The 27,440-nt window shown below is 39.8% G+C and overlaps 1 protein-coding gene across 2 annotated transcripts in view; it reads left to right on the top strand.

The window, feature by feature from the left end:
• The window catches only part of GK5 (glycerol kinase 5), a 478,960-nt gene that overhangs the window by 274,339 nt on the left and 177,181 nt on the right, over positions 1-27,440 (top strand). For both annotated transcript variants that reach the window (XM_044071017.1, XR_006364759.1), the window contains exons 9-10: positions 6,946-7,006; positions 20,130-20,256. In XM_044071017.1, coding sequence (XP_043926952.1) covers positions 6,946-7,006; positions 20,130-20,256 — 188 coding nt within the window. The remainder of the gene's footprint in view (positions 1-6,945; positions 7,007-20,129; positions 20,257-27,440) is intronic.

Below are 27,440 nucleotides of genomic sequence, written 5' to 3'. Positions count from 1 at the left end.
TTATTTAGAGTCCAGTGCTCTTTAAATTCTGGGAAGAAGGCAGGGTCACCATAATTGGAACCATAAACACATTTAAACTTCTAGTCTGTTTCTTCAGTAATGACCCCCTGCATTCTTTGAATGGCCTGAATTTTCTTATTTTACAAATTGCACCTGAAACCCAATTAGTCGACAGTAGAGAGTTTATCTTGTGCCTAATACCATGGATTTTTTGGTGTTTAATATGACATTGCTCTGTGTGAGACGGTTTGAAAATGTGCTCCTTTTCCTGTATTTTTTTAATGGTAGTGTGCGCGTGTGTGGGGGGTGGGGTTGGTCCTGTTGATTACCGTATCATTAGCATACAGAAAGAGGTCTAAGGGATGTGAGCTGGAAGGTTGTTGATGAATAGTAAGAACACAAGTGGTAACAGAGCAGATCATTGAGGAACTCCTTCAGAGAGTGGGGACTTGGGTGAGAAGCAGTTCCCTATTTGGACTAAATGTTTGTTGAGGAGGAAATTGTTGAACCGTGAAAGATAGTCAGAGCTTATTCCTGTTCTGAAAAAGTGATTGAGGAGCAATGAATGATTTACCAGGTCAAAAACTTAGGTGAGGTCTGTGAAGAGAGCACCTGTTAGATGACGTTTGGCTGTGTAGCACAAAATATCATCATTTAGGGCGTGGAGAGTGGCTGTGGTGCTATGCCCAGACCAGAATCCATGTTGGTGATGGGAGAGGATGCTGTATTGTATTTTCTAATGTAATCGGTGAGTTGAAAGAAAATCTACCTTTTCTAGTAGTTTGCCTGGAATGGAAAGGATAAAGACAGAGCTGAAGTATTTTGCATTTTTGGGTTGTTGACTTTGGGCAAAGGTTTTACAATGGCTTTCTTCCATTCATTAGGTATTATGATCTTTAAGCTGCATAGGCTACAAGGATGAATGAGTGTGTAAATGATGTGTTCTTTGCAGGGATTTAAGAACCATGGTAAGAGTGTTGGTCCCTGGCATCTCCTTCCTCTTAAGTTCCACTGCCACTTTATCCTCAATTATTCTTTTCATCCATATCACCTGTAGTCATTTTCTTCAGTGTTGTATATCAACTATACCCAACCATTGCTTGTATGAGTATCCTGTCTTACCCATATTATTTAGCACCATTTTCTACACTTTCTGTGCCCTTTCGCAGCCGTTATCTGTATGATCTCCCAAACAGTACCATATGTGAGAAATAACCAGTGCCCTGTACATTGACAGTATAACTTCACACATCCTGAAATTAAAAACTCTGTGAGTATACCTCTCAGGATATATTCGATATTAGCAGTTGCATTTGCTCTCTGAAATTCATGGCTCAGTGTTGGGGCAGTCCAGACTGCCATATCATTTTCTTAAGTGACTTTTTCCATCTAGTTAAACCCTAAAACAGTTTCCAGTACCAGTATGCATTGTATAACCTTCTTATGATTAAAATCCAAATTCTATCTTTTGTGTGTCAGTTTACTACAGAGGATTAAGGCTATGAGATACTAATAAGCTTAATCCTGTACTTGGCTACTATGTGACTGCAATCGCATTACTTAAGTAATCAGACAGTGCTTCCAGGCCTCCACCGAAAATGGACCTCAACCCAGATGGGCAGCTCAGTTAACAAAATAAATAATAAAAAGGAAACAAAATTCCAGCTTTTTTTCTCTTTCTCTCTCTGTAGTGTGTATTTAATTGGGTAATTCCATCTGTGTAAAACCCATTTTCAGCAAAAGCCCAGGAGAGAAACGCACCTTGTTTGCCTCGGTCCACACACACACACACACACACATACACACACATATATGTACAGATAGTGTTTAAAACAACGCAGTCAGTGTAACAATAAGCATTCAGGCTGATCCAGATACTGCTTGTGCTACTGTATAAAGAAGAGATTTTTTTTTTGTTTAATATAGATGTATATTTGCATATGCAATATGCCAACCAGGAACAACAATATTCAAGAGGACCATAATCAGGCAGTCAGAGGACAATGTACAGAAAGAGGACTTGACAGAAACTAGGAAGAGAGAGAATTTAGGTGATGCCCTCATTGCAGCAGCAAAACTGTTTATCAAGAAAGAATGTGAAAAGAGATTTTTAAAAGGATATTTTCTGAGCTAGTTAACACATGAATAAGAATGATAGTCCAGACTTTTGAGGTAATAGATGAGCACAAGGATTTACCAAAATGATTTAATGTGGTGAGAAATGATGCAAGTGAAGGAGTGGAAAATCTGTGTTGATATGGGAGGGGGCAGTATACCTCTCTGTTAAAGAGCTAATTGTAGGATGTTTGTTGCACTGATGCATACTAAGTAAATTCAAGCAATTGGTGTCAAGACCTCAAAGGGAGGTAGTAATGATATCTGGAAACAATCTGAGATGGACACTTGGACATATTGCAGTAATATTTCTCAAGAAAATCAAGAGGAGGCCACATGTGTTAGCAGAACAAAGCCATGGGAAAGGATGGGAAGACTGTTTTGCAAGCGCTAATCTAGTTAAATTAGTCACATATTCATTATGATAGACAAGACCACATTTTTGACTGACCTTATTCTTAGTGGTTTTGATGTGCATATCAACCTTTAGGTGTTAGTCTGAAGTACTTCCAATTACTTAAAATGAGGAACAACTTATGTAATGTGTCTGTTGCTGTGTAATGTTGCTGTCTGAATCCTAAGCAGGGTTTTGAGGGCAGCTTGTTGAATGGAAGAAAAAAAAAAGAAACATCACTGCTTTTGAAGTGTTTAACTTGGAAACATACAGCCTGGGCTGTATTTTATCAGAACTGCATTGGAAACTGGTTAAATTTCATCATGTTGAGAAGTATTATAGAATCATTAACATACCGATTTAAATGACCCTTTCTGTAGTTCCAGGCTAGGCCATGCACAAAAGTAGTGAACAATAGAGAGAAAAGAACTAGCAATTGATGGTTGCCAGATGAAATGTAAAGGATATTAAAGGTACAGTGGACCCACCTGTGACAAAAGGAGGTACTGCCAGCACAGCTAGCTGGAAGTTTGTAAATAATTATATGTCATTTGTGAATACCAAACTGATTCATACAAGATACTGGTGTTATAAATGTGTAAGAACTGTATGTCATGTGTATATCAAACTAATTTGTACAGACATTTGAGTTGAAAAGGTATTTGTAAAGTGCTTGTGTTTGTAATGTATCCACAGTGTGCCCTACTGGAGACAACAGAAATATACATGCACTATTTAACTGTTTAAATGTTGTTTTAACAGAAGAAACTGGAAATCAGGAGGTTAACCTCAGTCCAGCAAACTTTAAAATATATCTGAAATTAAATCACTTTATAGGCTAGGCCATAAATATGTTATCTCACAGGTTTAATGCAGCCAGAGACACAAAGTCTGTACTACGAAGCTTTCTGTATTATCTTTGAGGTGAACTAATTACTACTTTGGAAGTGCGGAGGTATGCAATTGTTTTATGACTTCCAGCACCTGCCAGAGATCTGAGCAAAAGCCCTTGTGTGTGTATTTTTACAGGTAGTTGCTAAGTCTTGGCAGCTTCCAGAAATGGGAGTTTGCATTGGCACTAAAAGTCAGTTGACCAGATGTGATGTCATTCTGCAAGCTATCTCAGAAGTAATATTTTAGATATTATTTTGAGAAGTCTGTTAGTGAGACAGAGCATTCTGCATTCCTTCTTTGGCCTGACAACAAGAAGAACCATTCACCACATCATCTGCCTTGCTCTATTAAGTAGGTTATTAGGGAATAGTAAAATTCTCTTAGATTCAGTCAGGAATATAGTGAAACTTAGTTTAGATATTATTTTTCTTTCTTTGTCTGAGTCTGTTCTTCAATTTTGTTGTAAATATTTCTTGTGATTTTGAACTCTGATGTCACTATGAATATATTCATTTATTTATTATTAAATATATTTAAAATTTCATTGTGGCTGATCTTTGTAGATATATTTAAGTTTTGAAAGTACTTGCATGTTTGGTGACACTGTGTGGGCCACTGCTAATAGCCTTGCTCTTGGTCAAACTACTGTCTGTATTAATATTAATTTCACTCAGTATATTGGGTACCCTTGGAAGAGCCTTAAGGTAGCTGGCAGGAGTGTCTGGTGGCAGTCATAACTACCTTATAGTCTGGGCAGAAGAGGCATAGCTAGTAAACTTGTGCCAGCCTTTCCCAGGTGTTTGTGTGTGTGTGTGTTTGTGAATCAAATCTCAGTGTGTATGTGTGTGTCATGTACTGAGCAGGGCACGAAGCACTGGTTGGACAGAGAGGATGCTGGAGGCCTTTGCTTGGATGTGGTCTCTGTGTGCTCTTAAGGGAAATTGTACTTGATTCAGAGAGCTGTATCTGGAAATACTGTGTATGTACCCATTATCCTCCTAGTGAACACCCCCCACAGGTGCCAGTGGTGAGGATTGAGGCTCCTTGATTACTTGTCCAGTGGTGAGTTGTCACACCACCTAACAACCTAACCAAAATCTGTGAAGAGCTGGTTCTGAGAAACATGTCGCAAGACAGAAGAATTGCATTTGACTGACTTTATCATCAAACGCTTTTGGTAAATCCAAGTCTAAAGCACCAATTCAGTACTATGCCTGGGGCAAAAAAATGGTGGAAATCTGGATGAATACTTTTAGGTTTGCATAAATGCATTTTGAGCATTTTAGAAAAAGAGGACAGAACACCTACTGGCCAGTAGTTACTGAGGTGACAAGGTAAATCTCCCTCATGCAGAGAGATACTAAGAGCAGCTTTTCAAAGTCTGTGAAGATGCATTCCTGAGGAGGAGGATGTATAATGCTAGAAGCTGGATAAACAGCTGCATCACTGGACAGTATTAGATGGTTAGTAGATGGCATATCAAAGGACAAAGAGAACACCATCAGAAATGTAGAGACAAAACAAGTGAAAACTGTGGAAAGATTTTGGGAGATAAAGTTAAAATTAGAGAATAGCCAAGTCCTTGTGAGAACACTGAGATGACATTGTAGAAGCAACAAAATTCTGGCAGTAATATTCAGCAATATCCGACATTGTAAATGAGGTAGAGTGCTGGGGGGTACAAGACTGATAAAGAGTATTCAGGCTTCTTCAGAAACTTTATGCAAATTTTTATAACATTTGATAAGATTTTTTTGAATAGCAATGTTAAGAGGGAAATATCCATGGCCAAAGCTGAAATGCCAACCAAATAAGGGGGTTGGGGGTATCACAAAAGTGTATAGTTATGCCCTAAAAATCTGAGTCTGCCCAATTACCTAGGTAATTACCTAGCACTCTAATATAAGTAATTCTTGTATGGAAAGCCAATGAGTCACTAATGGATTTTAAAAATCAGATAGATTGAGGTCTAAAGGGAATTATTCTAGGATGGTCAGTGACATGGGAGAGCAGTGTTGCCTGTTTTTGGGGAGGGTGTGACCAGACAGAGAAGTGCAGAGCCACCCAAGAGTTTTCAAAGGCATACAAGACAAGGTGAGACTTGACTAGAGGATAAAGGGACTGATAATATGAGAGTAATTGTCCCAAGAAGAAGAAGAGGAGGGACATTCCAAATGAAAACTGTTTAGAGAGATACAGGGAGAGTCTAGAATAGAACAGAATAATTGGTTAGCCTACAGGTATGTCAGAGCTATAAGAAAAGAGGTAGCAGCTATAAAAGGCAAGAAGGATAAATTCCTAGTTTGGAGTAAGTGCTTTTGTGTTAAAATGTGAAGACCAAGGGCAATATACAAAGACTTGTGGGAAGCTGCACAGCTGTTGATCTGCAGAATATAGGGGAGAAATGAAAAAATGAAACTCTGGGAAGAGGAGTGGGACGGTGTGTGGAACAGCAGAGACAATCTGAAGAAATGGTCTAGGATTAAGGACCAGCAAGTGATGCTAATCTGTAACTGGTACATCACACCATTAAGGCTATACATTGATGGGAGGAAGAACAGTAGTCTGTGATGGATATATGGAATGGTTTAGGTAGGTACTATGCACATGTTTTGGGAATGTAAAACTGTGCAATAGAGATGGCAGTATATAATCAGGTTATTGGAAAATGTCTTCAGTGGTAAAGCCTTGCTGTACTAGAAATGTTGGCTATTTAATATCCGCCTCGACTAAGCACAAGGTTAGGAAAAGTCATGAGGTGAGATTGGTATTAGCTAGCATTGTCTGTTTGCTACTTACCAAACAGTGGAAAACCCCTTGCTCTAACACTGAAATGGAGGATCTCATCTTTAGATAGTCATACAACTCACAGGAATTTCAAGACATTTAAGTGTTGTCAACATTCATGCCTTTTTAATGCCCACCCCTAGGCTGTACCCTCTTTCTCTAGCAGGCCTGCACCAGTAAAGTCTGGAGTAAATATGTGTGTACCCATCTGTTTATATCTGGGTTCTGTTTGAAGGATGATAATGTATCAGAAATAGGGGTTGAGGATGGATGGGTGGATTCCTTAATCTAAAGGAACCATTTGTTCCAGAGGTTGAGGAGACCATGTGTGATGACTCTGTGTAGGGAGAATACTCCTTTCATTTGGCGAGGGAGTTGCAAAGAAAAAGAGTATAGAGTAGAGTAAGGTTTGTGTTTTTTTGTGTGGCTCCTACAAGATTATAAAAATGCAGTAGAATTTTAATTATGTGCATATTATGACAAGGGGTAAGATGCACGGGAACAAAGTAAGATGATGCTGTGTTCTGAACCACAGTTCTAGGGATAGCTTAATACTGATTGAAATGTGAATGCTGCTTTGCTGAGTCATGTTAGTAATATATTTAGTTAGTAGTGTGTTTTGTTATCCTTAACTGTGTAGGGTTTGTTTTGTGTAGTGTGATGTTAAAATCAGTAAAAACATTTAATTATAGAATACTTCAGCATTTTCTGCAGCTTAAGTGTTCTTTTTGAAATTGTGTAATTTTGTATTTCAGCTTTTATTTTGGGCAGTCAGACAGCAGTATATTTGGAGTTGCTATACCTATCACATCAGTGGTAAGTAATATTAATTTCATTTCAGAGGTTTGATATTTATTTATCAGAAGAGGGTGTTTTCTTTGCAGTAAGTTATGTTAATTTTGTTGCTGTTATTTTTACCTTTTATATTCGTAATCATTAAATCAATATATAAATGTAAAAAATGGTATGTGGGGAAGGTGTACTGAGTTAGAGCAAGTGTGTTTTATTTTTCAGGAAAAAATTTAAATGATGTGTACAATGTAATCATATTTCCAGTACAGTATGCAGTAGTTATAAAATGTATAAAGCTGTTTAGATCATGCAGTTATTGTTTTGTAGAATTGTATTATACCTATGTGAATGAAACTGTTTTCAAGCAGAGACACTCTTTCTCTAACTTAGCCACTTCCTTTCAAATACTGTTGCCATAAAGAGTGTGATAAAAGACAAAATGATACACTTACTTTAGTATTCTGTATCAAACAGGAAACAAGAACCTGGGAGTTTAATAAGTTCAGTGTGGCAACTTAGCTTTATTTTGTCCTTCCCTTTTGGGGTGTGCAGACTAGAGAACCTTTTGGACTGAGAGGTCATGTGTGCTTTTCATTGCCTGTGAGTCTCGTACAACTGTTGAGTGCTTGTATCAGACAGAGGCAGATAGTAAATCTTTAGTTAGCATAGCCCGTGGTTATTAGTAGGATTAAAAAGCTGTGAGATCATAGCATTCTGTCTGTCACATATTTGGTTTGTAGTGGTGCGGATATTGTAAACTGTGGCTTGTATACCATGCAAAAACAGTTTTGTCACCAAAATGTGTGTGTTCCTTTGCAGCCATGAAGTATCTGCATAGCACTATAAATTGCACATCAGTTTTTTTTTTTTTTTTTTAGTCAGAGTAATTAGGAAAGAGGCTAACTGAGCTCTGAAGTTTAGGCCAGGATGTCAGTGGTACACAATTAGTTAAACTATGTAAAAAAAAAAAAAAACTCTCATATACTGGTCTAAAAGGATAAGTTAAAAACCATCTTTTGTGCACTTGATGTTTAGTGCAGTGGACCTGGAGACCACCTGGAAGGAGAAGGTGCACTGCATGCAGTGCAAGGACAACCCATTGTGCCCTCAGGTGACATCAAAATAAAAAAATAAATAAAGATTTAAGGGAAGGCAGGAACTCAGCAATTTATGTAATGTTGGACTGATGATAGTTTAAGAAATAAAAGATAGGTTATTATAATGTATGTAAATGGAATAAATGTTAATATGGGCTGTTTTCTTTCTTGTTTATGTATATTTATCTATATCTTAAGTGATAACTTAATAAAGGTATATAAAAATATAGAATTAATATATGGTTCAGATATAGCATCACCAATAATAATGTCATATACAGACAGTTTAGTACTCTTAGTAAGAAAGTTTGGATAAATCAGGTCATAAGTTAATCGGAAAACTATTTAGAAGTTATGGGTCTATTGATTAATAAAAAAAATGGGTTTTGTGAGACAGTAACAATATGCAATATATATTTTTCAACAGTAGAAATACCTTGGGTATAAGCTTTGGTAAGGAAGAAATAGTAGCCAGCAATGGAAGAGCTTTTGGGTGATAACAGCTGCAATAACTCCATTGTGGAAGACAGCCAGACTTCTCTTTATGAAGAAGGTGTACTTTATCAGTTCAGTTTTCCTGGGTAAATTAGCATATTTGGAAGGACTGTTTATGTTTCCCCACTAAAAAGAAGGAAAGTTACTAGCATTATTTTTGGGACATTTCGAGGGTCAAGGCTGAACCCTGTTAAGAGGAGTTTGAGTGATAATGCAAAGGAGAATGATACATAAGGAATGGTCAGTACTATAGGATATCTGTCTGTCTTCACTGCATCGTCACTGGGTTTTGGTGGTCATTAAATACCATGAAAATTGTTTATTATTGACTAGTCTAAGATGATGTGGGAAAACGTCAGGGATGGAAATGGATTAAAAGATTTAGAAAATACAGACTTTAACCCATACGTAAAAAAAAAAATGTGGAATTTGAACATAGATATTACGCTGGTTAGTAGAAAGGAATGGTACAGTGATTTGATTATTATTATTTTTTTGGTTAATTATTTAAACATGTTCAACGAGCTGTAAGGCTAAGAACAAATGTACACAGATAGTGTAAATATTAAGACTACTTTGCTGAATAATTTACCAGTAAAAACGATGTTTCATGAAGTGCAGGAGAAAATGATGGTCAATTATGTTAATATGAAAACAAAAACAGATGAATATGTTTTCTAGACTGTAAAAGAATAATTGAATGTTTTGGCCAGTAATTGTACATCAGCATGTTGAAAATTCAAGTATAGATATGGGTATTATTTTTATACGAAAAATATGTGCCTGACAAAAGTATTTGTGGGTGGGTGGACAAAGAATGTTTTCAAGTCTTTGGTTCATTTGGAATAACATATGGAGGAACTTTTGCTCAATAAAAGATTGAATGTAGGAAATGCAGTAAAGAAACTGAAATAATGGTTATGGAAGAGTGAGGGGTTAAATAGTATGAAGGAAGTAGCACTACAGTTTTTTTATGAAAAATGTAATGTAAAAGTAAAACTGTATGTATACTAAAACGCAAGTGTGTATTTCTGTAAATATTCTGTTTTTTAATAACTAAAATACCCCACTTTTCCCTAATGTTTTATAAGAGTCATAAAATCTTTTATATCCTTCTGAGCTACCAACACTTGCAGAATGGATCTCAGTTTAATGTCTCATTCGAAGATGACATATGCAAGAGTGCAGCAGTTCTGTTAAGGTGCACTTGAAATGTCCATATTGGAAAATGAATCCAATCACCTGGTATGAGAACTGAACTCACCATTTCCTGATATTCCAGCATCAAAGGTGAAGAGTGTACTACTTGTTAAGCCATTGACATTGGAATTTGCTGTACTACTTTTCAGTTCTGTAAGTAATTCTGTGAAGCGAAATCAAACAGTTTTAAGGCTACCTAAACTGTCTGCTGTCAAAGCTAGGAATTTTTATAACACATTTACTTAAAAAGCAAGTCTTCAGCATTTCACTTAAGGGCTTTGCCATGTCACCATGATACTACCTATCATGTTCTAAAAATAGTCGTGAAAAACCCTTGATAGATCTCAGGAGTGTATATTGTTTAATGAGATATAAATGTTCACATGAAAATAATTCATAATTATAAATCTTTTGAGGAACTTGTAAACATCATTGATTTACCAAAGAGAAAAAATACTGGTAAGGAAAATTCTTTAATTATGCAAATTCCACTAGCAAGAAAACAGCAAGAAAAAAGTTGCTAGTAAGTTGTTTGTGGTGCACAGAGCACCAGTATTACTTTCCAGTACTGGGGAAAAAGTACACTTGTTTAAAGCTTATTAAACATCCCTTCAGTGCTGTTATGATTAGGTCTTGCACAAAGGCTAACAATGGACACTGCAAGATGGCAAAGAACAGAGGGAGAAGACAAAATAACTTCATTTCTGCCTGCTGTCCATCCCCATCAACTTTCTCTGAGTTTGGGGTTCAAGTGCCAAGGTAGTTCCCTGTGGTACTTTTGGTTGGAGACACATGGCTGAAGTGACATTCAGCTCCAGAGAAATATGGCTGTTGCACACTCTCTGTGGACAAAGAGAAGAATGCTGTGCCATGCCCACAACTTCAATAAACAAATGCACGGGAGAAAATAATGTCCGTGGCCCCTAAGTAACGTGAGACAGTAGGCAGTATTGCAGGCATGGTCAGTAGACTGGACGGTGGGCATGTCAGTGGCAGTAAAAATGCCATGCACATTGGGCAGTGCCTTTACAGTTGGTGTGTGTCTGGACCACTACCCATTTCAGTGTCTAGGAAATATTACCTAAACTGCATACTGGAGCATAAATGTGACTACAGTTGCATACAGGAATTCCTGCATGCTGTAGCACACTTCTACATGTTGTACTTACATAAGTATGTACCATACACTGACCACAACAGTCATTACTTCTTCTGCCCCCATGCATTTGGTTATTAAATCTGTGGGCATGGCAGTGTGTGCTTATCTTTGCCCACAGGGAATTTGCAATAAACATATTTCTTTGTAGTTGAATGTCACCTCGGTCATTTATCCCCAAATGTCTCACTGCCTATATGCCTGAACCCCTGAGTTTGTCTTATATTTTTGCTTTGTCCGACATATATATTTTCTTTTGTGGGGGAGAGTGGTGGTTAATCACGGAAGATTGTAGTCGGTCAAAAATGCCAGACATCAGAGTTTCATATTTCATACTGTGCTGAAAATGCATATTGATGTTAATCATGTTGTTCTATTAACTTAAGTGAAAAGAGCAATATTTAAAAGCTGTCCCTGATATTTATTCTTTGCCCCCACCCCCCCATTATTCATAGGTTCATAGGTAGGTACTAGGCTGTTGGCCCTAGAGCCTATACAAGCCTAGCCGAAAAGGTACCCTGGCTTTCATCACCCAAGAAAATTATTTTCATGTGCCCCTGTCAAGCAGAGACACAGAAGTGATCCCCGGGGTGAATTTCCTGTTTTCTATCCAATCATCAAGATTTTTCTTGAAGAGTGCTAATGAGGAGCTCTGTTTGACATAGATAGGTAGTCTGTTCCAGAGTATGGGAAGTCTCTGGGACAGGAATCTGTCCCTCCAGCATGTTCTGTTTATTGTGGTGACCAGGTTAAGGTCCCTAGAGCATGTAGCTTGGAGGGATTGGAATTTCTTTAAGTGGAGCATGTCCAACAGCTGTGGGTTTGACATAGCTTTGTATGTTAGGCAGAGATTGCCTCTGAGTAGGCAATATGCGACGGAGTAAAGCTGGAGTTTTTTTAGATGGTCTGCGTAGGGCATCTGTTTGAGGCCAGTAATCCTCTTTGTGAGGTATTTCTGCGGCCTTTCCAGTTGCTGTAGATGCCTTGTGAGGTACATACCAAAAGGGGCGTTGTACTCTATAATGGGTCTAATGAGTGATGAGTAGAGGGGAACAATGACCTCTTTTGTTCTGGATGAGAAACCTTTTGTGATGAGGTGTGCCACGTAGAAGGATTTTCTGACCACTGTGTCAATGTGATTATCAAAGGAGAGACTACTGTCGACCTGTGTCCTAAGGTCTCTTATCACACTTAAGTGTTAAGTAGACTACCACCTATGTGGTAGTTCATGGGTACAGAGTTTTTACCAAAGCGGATGATGGTGCACTTTTTGGCATTGAGCTTGAGGCCATGGCTTTGATACCAGACATCTGTCTCAGTGAGGCCCTTTTGTAGCATGTCCACATCATTGGGAGTTTCAATTATGGCTCCTAGTTTGCAGTCATCTTTGAACTCAGTTAGCCAAAGACCTTGTGTGTTAGCCTGTACTTCAAATAAGTAGATATCAAACAGGAGAGGACCCAGGACTGAACCCTGTGGTACTCCACTTGTCATTGATCTGAAGTCTGATTTGCAGTCTGCTACTTTCACAGTGTGGGTTCTGTCAGTAAGCCAGTTGGCAACCCATCTTGTGACATAGGGATTTATACCTAGTTTAGTGAGTTTATCTATAATTCCAGAGTTGGGGGATGGTGTTGAATGCCTTGGCGAGCTCTAGATAGGCTGTGTGAACCACCTTACCCTCATCTATGGCTTTGGTGACTGCTTCAAAGAAGACTATCAGATTTAAGAGACATGATCTGCCTTTTACAAACCCGAACTGTGAGGGGTCTAGAGTTTGGAGATCTCCAATGTCTTTGTTTGAGTTCCATGATGATACGTTCCATGGCCTTGCAGACCAGGCTCGTCAGGCTAATGGGGTGGTAGTTCCCGGGGTCTGTCATGGCTCCCCCTTTGTAGAGTGGGACAACCGTCACTGTGTGCTGTTCAGTGGGTACAAAGCCTGAGGTGAGGCTATGACTGAACATGGTATTTAGGTGGGGTGCCAGTTCATTCTGTAGTTCATGTAGAAGGCAGCCTGGGATGTTGTCAGGTGCCATGGATACTGTGTTCTTGGCTTTGGAAAGTGAGGTTTTTAGCTGTGCAGTCATGATTACAGGAACTTTGCATTCTTCCGGTATAGAGATGTGTCCTTTCGGGGGTGAGAGGGGGGTAAAGTTAGCATTGAACCTATCTCCCAGGATGTTGGCAATATCAGTTGGTTCTGTATATTTAGTGCCATTGTGCTGTAACTCAAAGCAGATCTGAGTGTTGCCATTGAGATTCTTGACATAGCTATAGAATGCTTTGTGGTTGTCTTTAGAATTGGTGGCAATTTTGTTTTCATAATTAGCTTTGGGAGGATTTTATGAGGGATCTCAGCTTCTTACTGAGGCTGACCAGGGAATTCCTCCAATCATGGGACTTTACTCTTTTTTTGCAACGGTTTCTTCTGTTATAGAGTTTGTTTATGGCAGAAGACCACCAGATTGGCTTCCTTTTTTTGGAGGATAGCATCTTGGTTCTGTTAGGGATAGCACGATCCATGCACTCGTGTAAGTGCTTAAAAAGTGCATTTATGTAGGATTCAGCAGTCGTACCTCTATTGTCCAGCTGCATGGGTGTCGTGAAGTTTGCCACTTCTGTCTTAAGCGTGAAGTTGGCTTTGGAGAAATTTTTTACGGTTGTTTCCCTAATGGGGGGTGGGGCGGGATGTGGATGTCTAGGGTGATTAGCTTGTGGTCGGATCTGACCAACGAGGAATTGACCTCTGGTGTGGAACACTGGTTGCCCATGTTGGTAATGACCAGGTCTAGAATATTGCTGCTCCTGGTAGGGGTGCGGATAAGTTGATCCAAGGCATTGGAATTTATGAATTACAGAAAACTTTGAGCACAAAAGTTGGTACATGAGTAGTTTTCCCAGTTAATGGTGGGGTAGTTGAAATCGCCCATTATTAGGGTGTTAGGTTGTACCCTGATATTTTCCAGTGTATCAGGAAAAAAGGAGTGGGGAGTCTGTAGCAAGCTACAATCTGGATTGCGGTCTTGACCCAGAGTTAGTTGAACTTGGATGATCTCTGATGCATTATGCTGAGCAACTAGCTTGGAGGTGTGGATATCCTTAATGAATATGGACATGCCTCTGCCTTTAGTGTTTCGGTCTGGGTTAGGTGGCCGAAAGGTGTGGTATGAATTATAGCCTGGTAGTGCAAGGGTGCTGTCTGGAGCTTTGAACCAGGTCTCTGTCACTGCACAGATGTTGATGTTCTCCATTTTAAGGAGTGCCTCGAGTGAATGCATTTTGAGCTTTAGAGTTCTAGCACTGAGTAGCATTACCCTCAGATTTTGCTTGCTTATACCTGTTACGGTGGTGAATATTTCACTTGAACCTTGCCTAAAAAAGGCACTGTAGGGGTGGCAAGAGCATTTGCCAGTATCTGGAATCACAAGGGCGACAGGTGTAGGCCATCTCTGGCAAAGCATCGTGGTCTGTCGATCATGTCATCCCAGGCAGACAGATACTGGATTTCCTTAGAATGACACCAGAAGCTTAGCCAGTTGTTGAAGTCAATCCTTTTGTCCTTGTACTGTGGTATCATTCTGGGTGATGGCAGGATGCTACTCAGGGCTAGGGTCATACCTGCCTAGGCTACAAGATCGGAGAGCTCCTCCATGTCTCTATTCATGTAGTCCTGGGAGGTACGTCTTGGGTCATTCACACCAACATGGACAATGACAGAGTCATATTTGTACTTGTTGTGGAGTGACCTGAGTGTGTGCATTATGTGGCAGATCCTGGGACCCAACAGGCAGCTGACAGTAACTTTCTCCTTGTTTAGCCTGGTGAGTGGAACATTAGTGTACCTGACTATAAAGTCACCTACGACTAGAGTGTTGGGTACATTATGCCTTATGGGCTGTAGGTGAGTGGTACACTGAGTTTGTGGGCTGTGTGTCATTTGGGTTGTGTTGGGGGGGTGGAGGTTACTTGCATTTCTGCTTTGGCGGTCTTGGTTGCTTGGGCAGGTTTTTATTGAGAGCCTCCGCGAATGTAGGTGTGTGTTTTGTGCTTCTATGTTTGTGTTTTGGTGGTGTAGGTTTTGAGGGACTATGTGATGAGTGTGGTGTGGTGCAAGTGTTTATCTTCTCCTCTTGACTGTCTAGTCCAGTCTTCAGTGAAGAGAGCTTTGCTTCCAGTTTGGCTATATAAGTGCATCTCTCACAGGTTGTAGTGTTGGGTGGTAGGAGGAGAGGGTTGTCTGTGTACATGAGGCAATTGCTGCATTGCCCCAAGATGCCCAGATTCATCAGGTAGACAGGAGAAAACACCAGGAGCTGACCTTTAGACATGCCTGGATAGGTGCTTATTTATTAAGTACTAAAAACTGTTTTCCTCTAGACAAGTGAGGAAAGTTGAGTGGTGTAGTAATTTGTAGCTTCTTTAGTGCTTACGAGTTCTGAACAAGTGCTGAGCTCAAAGAAACAGATTTGAGTGCTTAATCTAAAAAGCTGGCTAGTTGCAAGGGAAAATTTGAAGAGCAGACTTTATGGCGCCAGGAGTAGTTTAACTCTAGTTAAAAGGGGGGGGGCTCAGGAGCTTACAAACAGTCCTTTGTTAGACTTGTAGTTGTTACAGGAAAGGGGGGAAACAAGCTTAGAATTTTTTTTTCTGTAAAGTGGAAATGGAGAAAGCAGGAACAGAAGTTAATTCAAGGTTAAGAATCTGAGTGGGTTGGCCTTCACAAATGTTCTCTATTAGATTGAATGAACTAATGACACTAGACTGGGAGGAGTGTCACAGATCAAATATACAGTATGAGCGGGCAACTGCAAAGCTACCAAGTATAAGAACACCACAACAATAAGGAAGGTGGGTGGGGAAACTATTACAGCTCCTAGCTGTAGCCACTAAATGAAAGTTTTAAACAGATCAAGGAGCAAGCAGACTCTAGAGAATGCTTTTAACTGCAAACAGACTAGACTAGAACGCAGAAACCTCAAAATCAAAAATGCACAGAAAAGCACAGATAGAACACTCAAACAGAAAATACAGCTCTCAGTATGAAAAAAGCAGTGTACAGTTAAGTAATTCAGTAAACATGCAATTAGAGTAATGAAACAGTATCTAGCAATGAAAAATACAGTTAAAACAGTACATAAATGCAGTGAAACAGTAAAAAAAAAGCTTTATAACAGTGCAAAATATCCTGCTCTTGGAATCTTAAGGAATTTCTGCTTAGTTTCAGTAATGAATTACCATCTGCAGCCTGATTTTTGGATTTGTTCAGAATTCTTAAGCAAAGAAGCTGAGAGGTTTGCTGTTCTTTGTTGGACGGTGCTAATTGCTTTTTTTGACTTTCAAAGCCAGTAAACCACTTTGTGCTCCTACACTTTTTTCTGTACCTGGTAGTACATGGAGCTGATAAAGCTCCATGCACCACAAAGAATTATGAATGGGTCACATATCCTAACCTTTTGTTGTGTGTTCTCAACATGGACGCCAAGCTTCACTCCAGGAGTGCCAGAAGCTGCTGAAGGGGAAAGGCAAAAGGGGCACTTGGTAATCTAGAAGTGCATTTTAACTGTCTAACATAACAGAAGCATATCCATGGCACAAGAGGCATATAGTGTAAGTATGAGTTACATTTGGAATGAAAATGACACAAAACCAAACCAGCAAACTTCCAGGACAAGAACAGTGTCAAACAAACTTTTATTGCACAGAAAAGAACAGATTAAACGCTTTCATCCGGTTGTAGCATAGGACTTCATCAGAATCTATAACCACATTTCTTAAAACCATTTAAATACCTTGTTAATTGTCACATGAAATGTAGTAGCATAAAGCATTATGAAATTTTTAATGATGTGCTATTTATTAGAATGTTGGTTTTTAGGCAAAGGTTTCCTTTAAGGTAAACCATTTTGTTTGTTAATTAACTTATATGAAGATCATGTGACTTAACAAGGTATTTAAATGGTTTTAAGAAATGTGTGTGTAAATTCTGATGAAGTCCTATGCTACAACCATCTTTTTAGCCCTCCTAATTGCCAAGGGAATATTATCACAGTCTTAAGAGGTAATCACTCCCTTGCAGTCAGCATCGATCAAGTACACCCCCCCCATTTGGGATGTATCTCACTAAATATATCAAAAAATTAAGACCCCAAAGGCTCCTAAGCAATAAAATTACTTGCCTAAAGTCCCTGACATACCAAGAAGGCAGGAAACTCTGTCCCTTTATTAAGTGTCTTACAGACTTTTGAAGGGAGATCTATCTTGCTTACTGCACCATTAGAGACCAAGTTGTCCTGGACCTCCTGTTTTTCCACAAACCCAATATCTTCGCCAATATTTGAACCAGGGATCTAAATCTTCAACAGATAAAAACAGCACAGTGGTGAGGCATGCTTATAAGTCAGCACCTCCCAAACCTTTGGAATAAACTTCCCAACATGTTAAGTAGTACAATTCACTATCTTACTGTAAACATAAACTAGTGACTGGATGGGTTTCCTCAGATTTACTCTGGGTTGTACTGATATGGCCCACCTGGAAAAAGGAGGTGCTGCCTGAAGGAGGGTACTGGCAATGCAGGAGTGGTCATTAGATTAGTTGGCCTTGGATTATCTATGAATCTAATCTGTTTTTATGGGTTACTCTCGTAGCATGTCAGGACATTTCTGCTTACACTCATAACAATCCCAAGCAGCATAATGTGGGTGTAAGAGAATGAATGAATAAATAATTAAATACAGCAAAGTGATTATTACATTATAAGTCAGCCTAGTTCCACTGAAATGTACATCTATGGAAAATTCTGCTTAAAACAGGCTATTAGACAGGAGAGCAAAAGCCTATGCTGGTACTCCGTGGGTGAAAGGTAAAAACATGCAAGTCAGTGTCAGTTATGGAAATTAAATTTTATCTGTAGAACACAAGTCTCAACTGTATGAAGTATGTACATAAATTCATTGTTTTATTTTACTTTTGTAAAGTGTCCTCTTTACTGCTATTGGTCCTGGGTTGTGTCTAAAAAGAGTGTATAGAACAACTCACTCACCTGGTAAACAACAATCAGTCAATAAACAAATTAACTGTCCAGAATTTTGTAGAACATGCCTGATTTTACCTCTTATTTTTGCCCTGCCCCTTGTAAAATATTTGATTTTCTGGTAATCACTCAGTGTCATACCTCTTAACTCCAAAATTTCACAAAATTGCATCAAATTGCATTATGTTTTAGGTCTGTACTTCATAAAATCTGGCAAACCTTTAAGGATTGTGCTGACTAAATAATCAAATATTTAAGTGTAAACCTTCTTATCTTTTAGAAAATAAATGCTATTTCAAAACTCTTCATTATAGCTGCATTCTAAGTTTATGAGAGTGATATTAAAAATCTGTTCCTGATTTTGGCCCTTTATCCCCCTATAATTTTTGGCTTTGTCCAGATTTCTCAAGGAAAAGTTGAGAGATATGCAGAGGATTACAGTCAGTCACTAATGTCAGACATTAAAGTCTCCTACTATTATTGTTCAGAAAATGCTTGTTGATGGAAAACATGTTCTGTTAAAATTTTAAATGCAAAAGTAGTAGTTAAAAATTGTCCCTAGTTTTGAGGCTTCATTCCGCTGTTATTTTTTGGCTTTATCCAAAACTGTTGATGAACGATGTTAATCAGTATGCCTTAGAAACATTTGCGTATGCATTTCCATGGTAACTGTGAGCTCGGGCAGAAAGAGATAGATGATTTATTACTCAAATTGTCATTTTTCCAGCTGCCTGAGCTTGTGGTTTCCTCAAAAATGACAATGTAAATGATTTCATGTAATCGTTAGTCTGGCACAACTTTCAGGGTACATGGGCAGCTGTTGAAAGTGGGGGCTCAACTCCCCCTCACACTATGGTTCTGGCACCCATGCTTCACTCTCAAGGTGAATTTCTTGGCATCCATGTCACAAACATATAACATGCCAGTTATGATCAGAGACCCAATCATAATCCTCTGTATTATATTCTATTAGAGTGATCGTCAATAAAAAAAAAATAATAATAATCAAGAGATTTTGTACTGTGAATCAACTTAAATACCTGTGGTGAATGATTCCATTTCATCCAAGCAACAGTTTTTCTTAGCTTGGCATATAAGTGAATACTGAACATTTACACAGTGTGGTTAATTTTGCCCACTGCAGTCAATTTGAGCACCCCTTCCCCAATTGAACAAAGAGCAGTTTTGCAGTCCAGTACCAGAGAACAGCTGGTTATCACACTCAAGATCCTGCTACCATGATCTGCAGGAGAACATCAAAGGACTGACCTTCCCAACATAAGTTTTCCCCCCTCCAGGGAACACAGCAATCACTAGTATCCCAACTTGCACATCTGTATAAGAGGAGACTGTAACCAGGTTTTCCTAGCAGAAGATGTATGCATGATTCTCGTCTGTATGAGCTCCAGTGTAGTAGGAGAACATCTTGATATTTAAGGCTGCCTGTAATTTAAATAGTAACGCCAACAGGTTGGCAGACATAATGACAGATATTTTCTTGTCTTCAATCATTTATGGAATTAAGATTCTGATTACTCCAAAGAAGGGACATCAGAGACTGGGGAACTTTAAACCTATACAACATGGAGACCTCAGAAAAGTGGAACTATTACAGAAACAAAATGTAGTAGATTCTTTGCAAGTGGTCAGTATGATAGTAAATTGTAAAATGTGGGTTTTTAGCTGTCCTTGCTTACTTTCTCTGTCTCTGTTATTTTCCAACATGTCTTTACCCCTATGTTCCTTAACCTCGGCTGGCACTGAAGTGCTCTCCATCCTTTATTAATTTTGGAGAAATGTCACCCTGAGTAATGTCTTATAGCTGCTTACTGTTCCGTCAAATATCTTCAAGGAAATGTGAAACAACATATTGAAGTGTCATTGTGGTTGACTGCTATTAGCCCTTTTTATTTTTCACAGATCTCTGTTTTGATCTCATTTGAGAAACAGGGAAATCTAGCACATTTCCATTTTTAAAAGGTATGACTTGAAAAGCCATTTTAAACTGGCTGGCTATGCAAAAGAACTCCACATTTTTAGGCTTTATTAGACTAATACATGTACATTATGATTGTGTTTATAGCTAGCAGATACAGTATTATTAATGCTAATCTGAAGTCAAAAACGTACTTCCATCTTGTTTTCTTTTCATGTGTTTAACAGGTAGCTGACCAGCAAGCTGCTATGTTTGGGGAGTGCTGCTTTGATGTAGGAGATGTGAAGATCACCATGGGCACTGGCACTTTTATAGATATCAATACTGGAAGAAAACCTCATGCGTCTGTGTCTGGTAAATAGGTTAATGTGCTTGTTCATGCTGCGTTGCAGCATTTGTCTGTTCATGTATCATCATTTAATCTGTTTGCTGATATGTTGCTGCAACATTTAATGAGCTTGTACGTGTGGCGTTACAGTAGCAAAACTGTGCTGCTGTTAAAAAAAAAAAAAAATCAAAACATTAATGCTTTCTTTGGCTTCCTTACCACTCATTGAGGGTAATTTGGTTGGGTTCTAACTTTACAAATACATTTCACTTATGTTACAGTTCCTTTGAGCTTTTGTAATTTCCCTGTTGTAATTTAAATAATGTGGCTCTGCTGTATGTGAGACTTTGAGGATATTTTTTCTTTGCCAAAATACTGTTTTTGATGACTGCAGCAGTAATTTAGGTTAGTTATGTTTTTGACCAGTTGGGATTGAGGAACTGTTTCTTAATTTTTTTGTATCTGTCATAGGAGAATAGCTTTATTTTTGTAATGTTGCTCTTTATTATGGTCACAAGTCATAGATGTTCATCTTATTGATCACTGCTGTGGTAGCCTTGGCTATATGGGTTGTATCCTGTGTGGGATATAACAGCTGACCAGCAGCCAAAGCTTCAGGGCACCTTCCTTACACTGAAAATGTCAATTCATCTCAAGATGAGCTGACCAAGAGTTTTCCTGACCCTGAAGAGTACGGTTTTAATAATCAGGTCGATTAGTGCTGCTCCTTTGCCGGACAGATAAGCTTCCTTTTGGGGGAAAATTTTCCATTTTAAGAATTGTTTGTTTAATAACACTTTCCTGTTCAGTAAGGTTATTTTAAAGCTAGGAGGTTGTGTTTTAACAGAATGTCACAAGACCACATCATACTTTTAAATGAGAATGCTTGTTTGTTCCTGTTTAGTTGTAAAAGATATTTAAAGTAGTTGAATGCCATTGTTGTAGAGAAACTGTGTATTTTATGTTTTGGGGCTGTCAGTTTGTTTGTGAAGTGCTTTTTACTGTGTTTTTTGTGAAAAAGTGACTTTTAAAGTTTTACCAGCTGTGGTAGTGTTGTCACCTCACAGTTAGACGTTGCCCGTTCGATTCTCAGAGCGTCTTCTGTGTGGCGACATGCGTGAACGGGCGTTCCTTCATTGAAGGTTGTGCGTTAGGCCCGGCAGGCCAGCACGTAAAACTCTACTGCCGATCATTAGCAGACCGGAGTTCCGCTGTGGCGACCCCTAACCAGGAAAAGCCGAAAGACACAAACAAACAAACCAGCTGTGACAGAATTAAATCTATCTAATTGGTGGGAGGAGCTGAGCACCAGTTTTCTTATTTAAGCTATCCCTCTACGCTTTTAATAATCAGTGGTCAATTTGTGCTGCTCCTTTGCTGGACAGATAAGCTTCCTTTTGGGGGAAATTTTCCATTTTAAGCAAAAAAATAAATAAAAAATTGCCTGAATCTTTGTGTTCTGACTGTGCTTCTCAAACATTTTGGAAATAGAGTATATTTTAATGCATTTATTAAAACTGTATTTGCCTTAATATTGTTAAAACTCAAGTGCGGTAGGTTGTACTACATCTGAATTGTTTGTGTTGTTTTAGCTGCTTTTCTGTATATATAGACGTTTCTGTATATGTAGACTAGCTACTTATTCTACTGTATTACTGCCTCTTAAATTGTTTTTCAGTTATGCACTTGCCTTGCTTCATTTAAAAAGTTTTAAATAGCTAATTTTGTAGAGTTTTAATTGTATTTACTGTTTAGGGCTACACACTCAAATGTGTTAGCCTTTTCTGTGTTTATTTACTGTATTATTGCATTGTTTAGCCTGTTTTAACAAAAAAAAAATACTATCTTGTTTGCTTGTTTCCCGCCTTTCCTAGTTAGCATAGTCCAGATCCCAGGGTTTGCTGGTTTCAGGACTTTATTTTCTGTGTTCAGAGCTATCCAGACCTTGCTGTGGTAGAGGGAAGTCCTACTGCTTACCAGTGGGAGTGGTGAGCATTGCACGGCCTATCTAACCCTAGAGGAGTGGTTTCCAGCTCAGAAATTGTAATTAGCCATTTTGGGCTGATTTCTATCCCTTTCAACTTTCTGGCTTAAAAACACGTGTGTTTGTGCGTTTTTCACATCGTGCAGCACCGCGGAACTACAGTTAAACTATTACAGGTGCCAAAAAGTCTTAGAACTAGCTGGTTTCTCAGTAGTAGCACTAAAATCTGAACCCCTGTGACTAGCACTTGCTCTAGAACCTGCTGGAAAGCACTAGGAAGCCTTAAACTGATACAAGCACTCAACTCTCCTTTTTAATAAGGAGAAATTCCTTGTAGGCACTAAACAGCCTGTAATTGCATAGTACCTTGCAAAGGTAAGGGAAAACAGCTCTTGTACTTTACAAAAAAGCACCTAAACAGGCATGTCCAAGGGTCAGCTACTGGTGATTTCTCCTGTCCACTTGGTGAATCTGGGCATACTGGGGCAATGCAGCAACTGCCTCATGTACACAGACAACCCTCTCCTCCTACCACCCAACACTGCAACCTGCGAGATATGCACTTACATAGCCAAACTGGAAGCAAAGCTCTCTCCAGCCAAGATTGTGCTAGACAGTCAAGAGGAGAAGGTTAACACCTGCACTACACCTCAAGCAACACATAGCACTTCAAAACCCACACCATCAACACCCACATATAGCAACACTAAACCCACATATGCAGAGGCCCTTAACATTAACATGCCCAAGCAACAAGGACCTCCGCAGCGGAAATGCAAACAAACACCTGTCACAACCAAAGTGACACATAGCTCACAACACCAGTGTGCCACCCAACAACAGCTCCTAAGGCAAGACAGCATACCCAGCACTTAATCATAGGTGACTCTATAGTCAGGCACACTGATGTCCCACTCACCAGGCTGAACAAGGAGAAAATTACAGTCAGCTGCCTGTTGGGTGCTAGGATCCCCCACATAATGCATGCACTCAAGTCACTCCACAAGAAGTACAAATACGACTCTGTCATTGTCCATGTTGGAGTGAATGACCTGAGACATACCTCTCTGGACTACATGAAAAGAGACATGGAAGACCTCTCTGATCATGTAGCCCAGGCAGGTATGACCCTAGCCCTGAGTAGCATCCTGCCTTCACCCAGAATGATACCACAGTATAAGAACAAAATGATTGACTTCAACAGTTGGCTAAGCTTCTGTTGTCATTCAGAGGGGATCCAGTATCTGTCTGCCTGGGAAGACATGATCGACAAACCACAATGCTTTGACAGAGATGGTCTGCACCTGTCGCCCCTGGGATTCAGGTTACTGGCTAAAGCTCTTACCACCCCTATAGTGCCTTTTTTAAGCAAGGTTCAAAGGACAAAACCACCACTGTAACAGATACAAGCATGCAAAATCTGAAGGTAATGCTACTCAATGCAAGAAGTCTAAACCTCAAAATGCACTCTCTCGAGGCACTCCTAAGAATGGAGAGCATCGATATCTGTGCAGTAACTGAGACCTGGTTAAAGGCTCCAGAGAGCACCCCTGCAATACCAGGCTATAACTCTTACCATACTTTTTGGCCAACAAACTAAGACCGAAACACTAAAGGTGGAACAGTGTCCATATTCACCAAGGATATTCACACTTCCAGGCTAGTTGCCCAACACAATGCATCTGAAATTTTCCAGGTGCAACTAACACTAGGTAAGACTGCAATCCAAACTGTAGATTGCTACAGATCCCTCACCATGCCCCAAGATTCTCACTGCACCTTTCTAAACATACTGGAAAATATTAAGATACAACCAAACACCCTAATTCTGGGTGATTTCAGTTACCCTGCCATTAACTGGGAAAACTACTTGGGTACCAACACCTTTTCCCAACAATTCTTTGAAATCATAAATTCCAACGCCCTGGATCAACTAATCCATTGTCCCGCCAGGGGCTCCAATATCCTAGACCTGGTCATTACTAACATGGGAGATGGATGCTTCACACCAGTGGTCACCCCCTCATTGGTCAGATCTGACCATAAGCTAATCATCCTTGACATCCACATCCCACCCCCAACTCCCAGTAAGGAAACCTCTGTAAAAAAACTTCTCCAAAGCCAACTTCATGCTACTCAAGTCAGAAGTGACAAACTTCATGACACCCATGCAGACAGGAGCTGAAAGTTTGACTGCTGAATCCTGCACTAAGGCACTGTACGAGCACATCCACTCATGCATGAATCGTGCCATCCCAAATGGAACCAAGAAGCTCTCCTCCAAAAAAACAAAGCCAATCTGGTGGTCCCCTGCCATAGACAAACTATACAACAGAAGGAAGAAACTGTTGCAGAAAAGAGGAAAATCCCAGGATGCAAAAAACTCCCTTACCAGCCTCAGTAAGAAGCTGAGATCCCTCATAAAATCCTCCAAAGCTAGTTACGAAAATAAAATTGCCAAAGATTCCAGAGACAGCCACAAGGCATTCTATAGTTATGTCAAGAATCTAAATGGCAATGCTCAGATCTGCTCTGAGCTACAACAGAATGGCGTTAAATATACTGATCCTCGATTTAGTGCCAACTTCACCCCCCTCTCACCCCTTAAAGGGCCCATCTCAATACCAAAAGACTGCCAAATTCCGGTAATCACGGCCACACAGGTAAAAGCCGCACTCTCCAAAGCTAAGAATATATCATCCATGGGACCAGATGACATCCCGGCCTGTGTACTGCATGAACTACAAAATGAACTGGCACCCCACCTAAGTGTCATGTTTAATCGTAGCCTCACCTCACGCTTCGTGCCCACTGAGTGGTGCACAGCTACATTTATCCCACTCCACAAGGGGGATCCACCTTGGATCCCAGGAACTACCGTCCCATCAGTCTGACGAGCCTGATCTGCAAGGGCATAGTGCACATTATCATGGAACTTATAAACAAAGACATTGGCAACCTTCAAACACTGGACCCCACCCAGTTTTGGTTTGTGAAGGGCCAATTTTGTCTCCAGAACATGATTGACTTCTTCGAATCAGTCTCCAGAGCTGTGGACGAGGGTAAGGCGGTCCACACAGCCTATCTGGACCTCGTCAAGGCCTTCAACACCATCCCCCATTCTGGAATCATAGATAAACTTACTAAGCTGGGCATAAATCCCTACATCACTCGAGGGGTTGCCGACTCCAAATCCAGCTCCAGACAAGTGGAGTACCTCAGGGTTCAGTCCTGGGACTGCTCTTGTTTGGCATCTACTTCTCTGGAGTACAGGCCAACACTAAGGGACTCTGGCTAACAAAGTTCGCAGATAGCTGCAAACTGGGAGCCATTATTGAATCCCCAAATGATGTGGATATTCTACAAAAGGGCCTTACAAAAACAGATGCTTTGTGCCAGAGCCATGGGCTCAAGCTTAATGCCAAGAAATGTATAGTTATCCCCTTTGGGAAAAACCATGTACCCATGAATTACCACATAGGTGGCAGTACACTAAACACCAAAAGTGTGATGAGAGACTTTGGGACACAGGTGGACAGTGGTCTCACCTTCGTTAACTACATCACCACAACAGTCAGGAAATCCTTTTATGTGATGCACCTAATCACTAAAGGCTTTTCATCCAGAAAAAAGGAGGTCATTGTCCCACTGTACTCATCTGTCATTAGACCCATTATAGAGTACAATGCCCCGTTTGGTATGTACCTCACAAGACATCTACAACAAGGCCGCAGAAATACCTCACTAAAAGAATCACAGGCCTAAGGCAGATGCCCTATGCTGACCATCTAAAAAAACTCCTTCTATACTCTGTGGCATATCGTCTACTCAGAGGTAATCTTTGCTTAACATACAAGGCCATGTCAAACCCTGAGCTGTTGAACATGCTCCACTTATAGAAATCCCAATCCTTCGGAGCCACACGCTCCAGGGATCTAAACCTTGTCATCACAATGAACAAAACATGCTGGAGGGATAGGTTCCTGACCCAGAGACTCCCCATACTCTGGGATAGACTGCCCATATATGTCAAGCAGAGCGTCTCCTTGGCCCTCTACAAAAGGAACCTTGACAATTGGATAGGAGATAGGAAATTCACCCTGGGGATCACGTCAGTTGCCCTGCTAGACAGGGGTCCAGGGAAGTAAATATTGTGGGAAGAAATATCTAGGGAATTGTTATGGCTAGGCTTGTATAGCCCCTAGGGCCGATAGCCTATTACCAACTTATGAACCTATTCCTCTTTAGCTACAAGAACTCTGAGTTTAAAACTGCTGATTCTACAGGGCACTAATAGATCAACTTGATAGGGCACTCCCATTAGACATTTAAAGCTTGAGTTAGCCTCTGCTTCATATAATCCAGTTTCAAGTAGTACACACTGAAATACTCAGTGTGTTAATTTGAATTGCGTATTGTTCTTTTCTGCATTTTTCTTGCTTTAAGCAAATGTCAACTGTTTGTATTTTTAACTTAGTCTGGTACCCTAGTCTTGTAGTACCCCTCACAGTAGTGTGAGAATTGTGAGTTGCTACAGGATTTGAGCCTCATTTATTTCATTTTTACTGCTTTTCACTGGTTGTATTTTACTTAGTCTATGGGGTATAAGTATTGTAGTGTAACTGACAGTAGTGAGAAAATTGTGTATTGCTGCAATATTTGTGCCTCATTTGTTACATACAATTCTACCACATTTTTTTCTGTTCGCATTTTACTTGGCCTGAGAGCCTTAATCGTGTAGTATCACTCACAATAGTGAGAGAATTGTGAATTGCTGCAAGATCTGTATCACTTATACTGCATTTTTACTGTTTATTAACTGGATTCCTCTCTAACTCATCTCCTGTAATCTCTGCTGAGCTGTGCAGCAGTGGTTTGCAGTGTCACTTATAAAAGCAGTCACCTAGAGTTGCAATTATCCATAGAAAACTTCTGCTGTTTTCTTAAGTATCTAGCTGAGTGTAGAGCAGCTAGTTTGCCCACTGAGAAGCATTACCCTAAGTGTTGCTTTAGATCAATCCTAGACCTCTACTCCCATCCCAACAACTCTAAAACCCGATTGCACCACCTGTCATAGATAACAAAAAAGAAGATTCACAACTATGGATGTGCATTTTCCTACAATTTCCGTAGTCAGCCCAGTGGAAATGGGCATCTTAAGACAATGTAACAACTGTCTCTGTTTGCTGACATCCACCGTATTCTTAAGCAGAATGGCACAGTATG

Source organism: Protopterus annectens, chromosome 5.part0 (genome assembly GCF_019279795.1).
Source record: "Protopterus annectens isolate FY-2018-M chromosome 5.part0, PAN1.0, whole genome shotgun sequence".
NCBI classification, from domain to species: domain Eukaryota; kingdom Metazoa; phylum Chordata; order Ceratodontiformes; family Protopteridae; genus Protopterus; species Protopterus annectens.
This window is presented reverse-complemented; position numbering and strand designations above follow the sequence as displayed.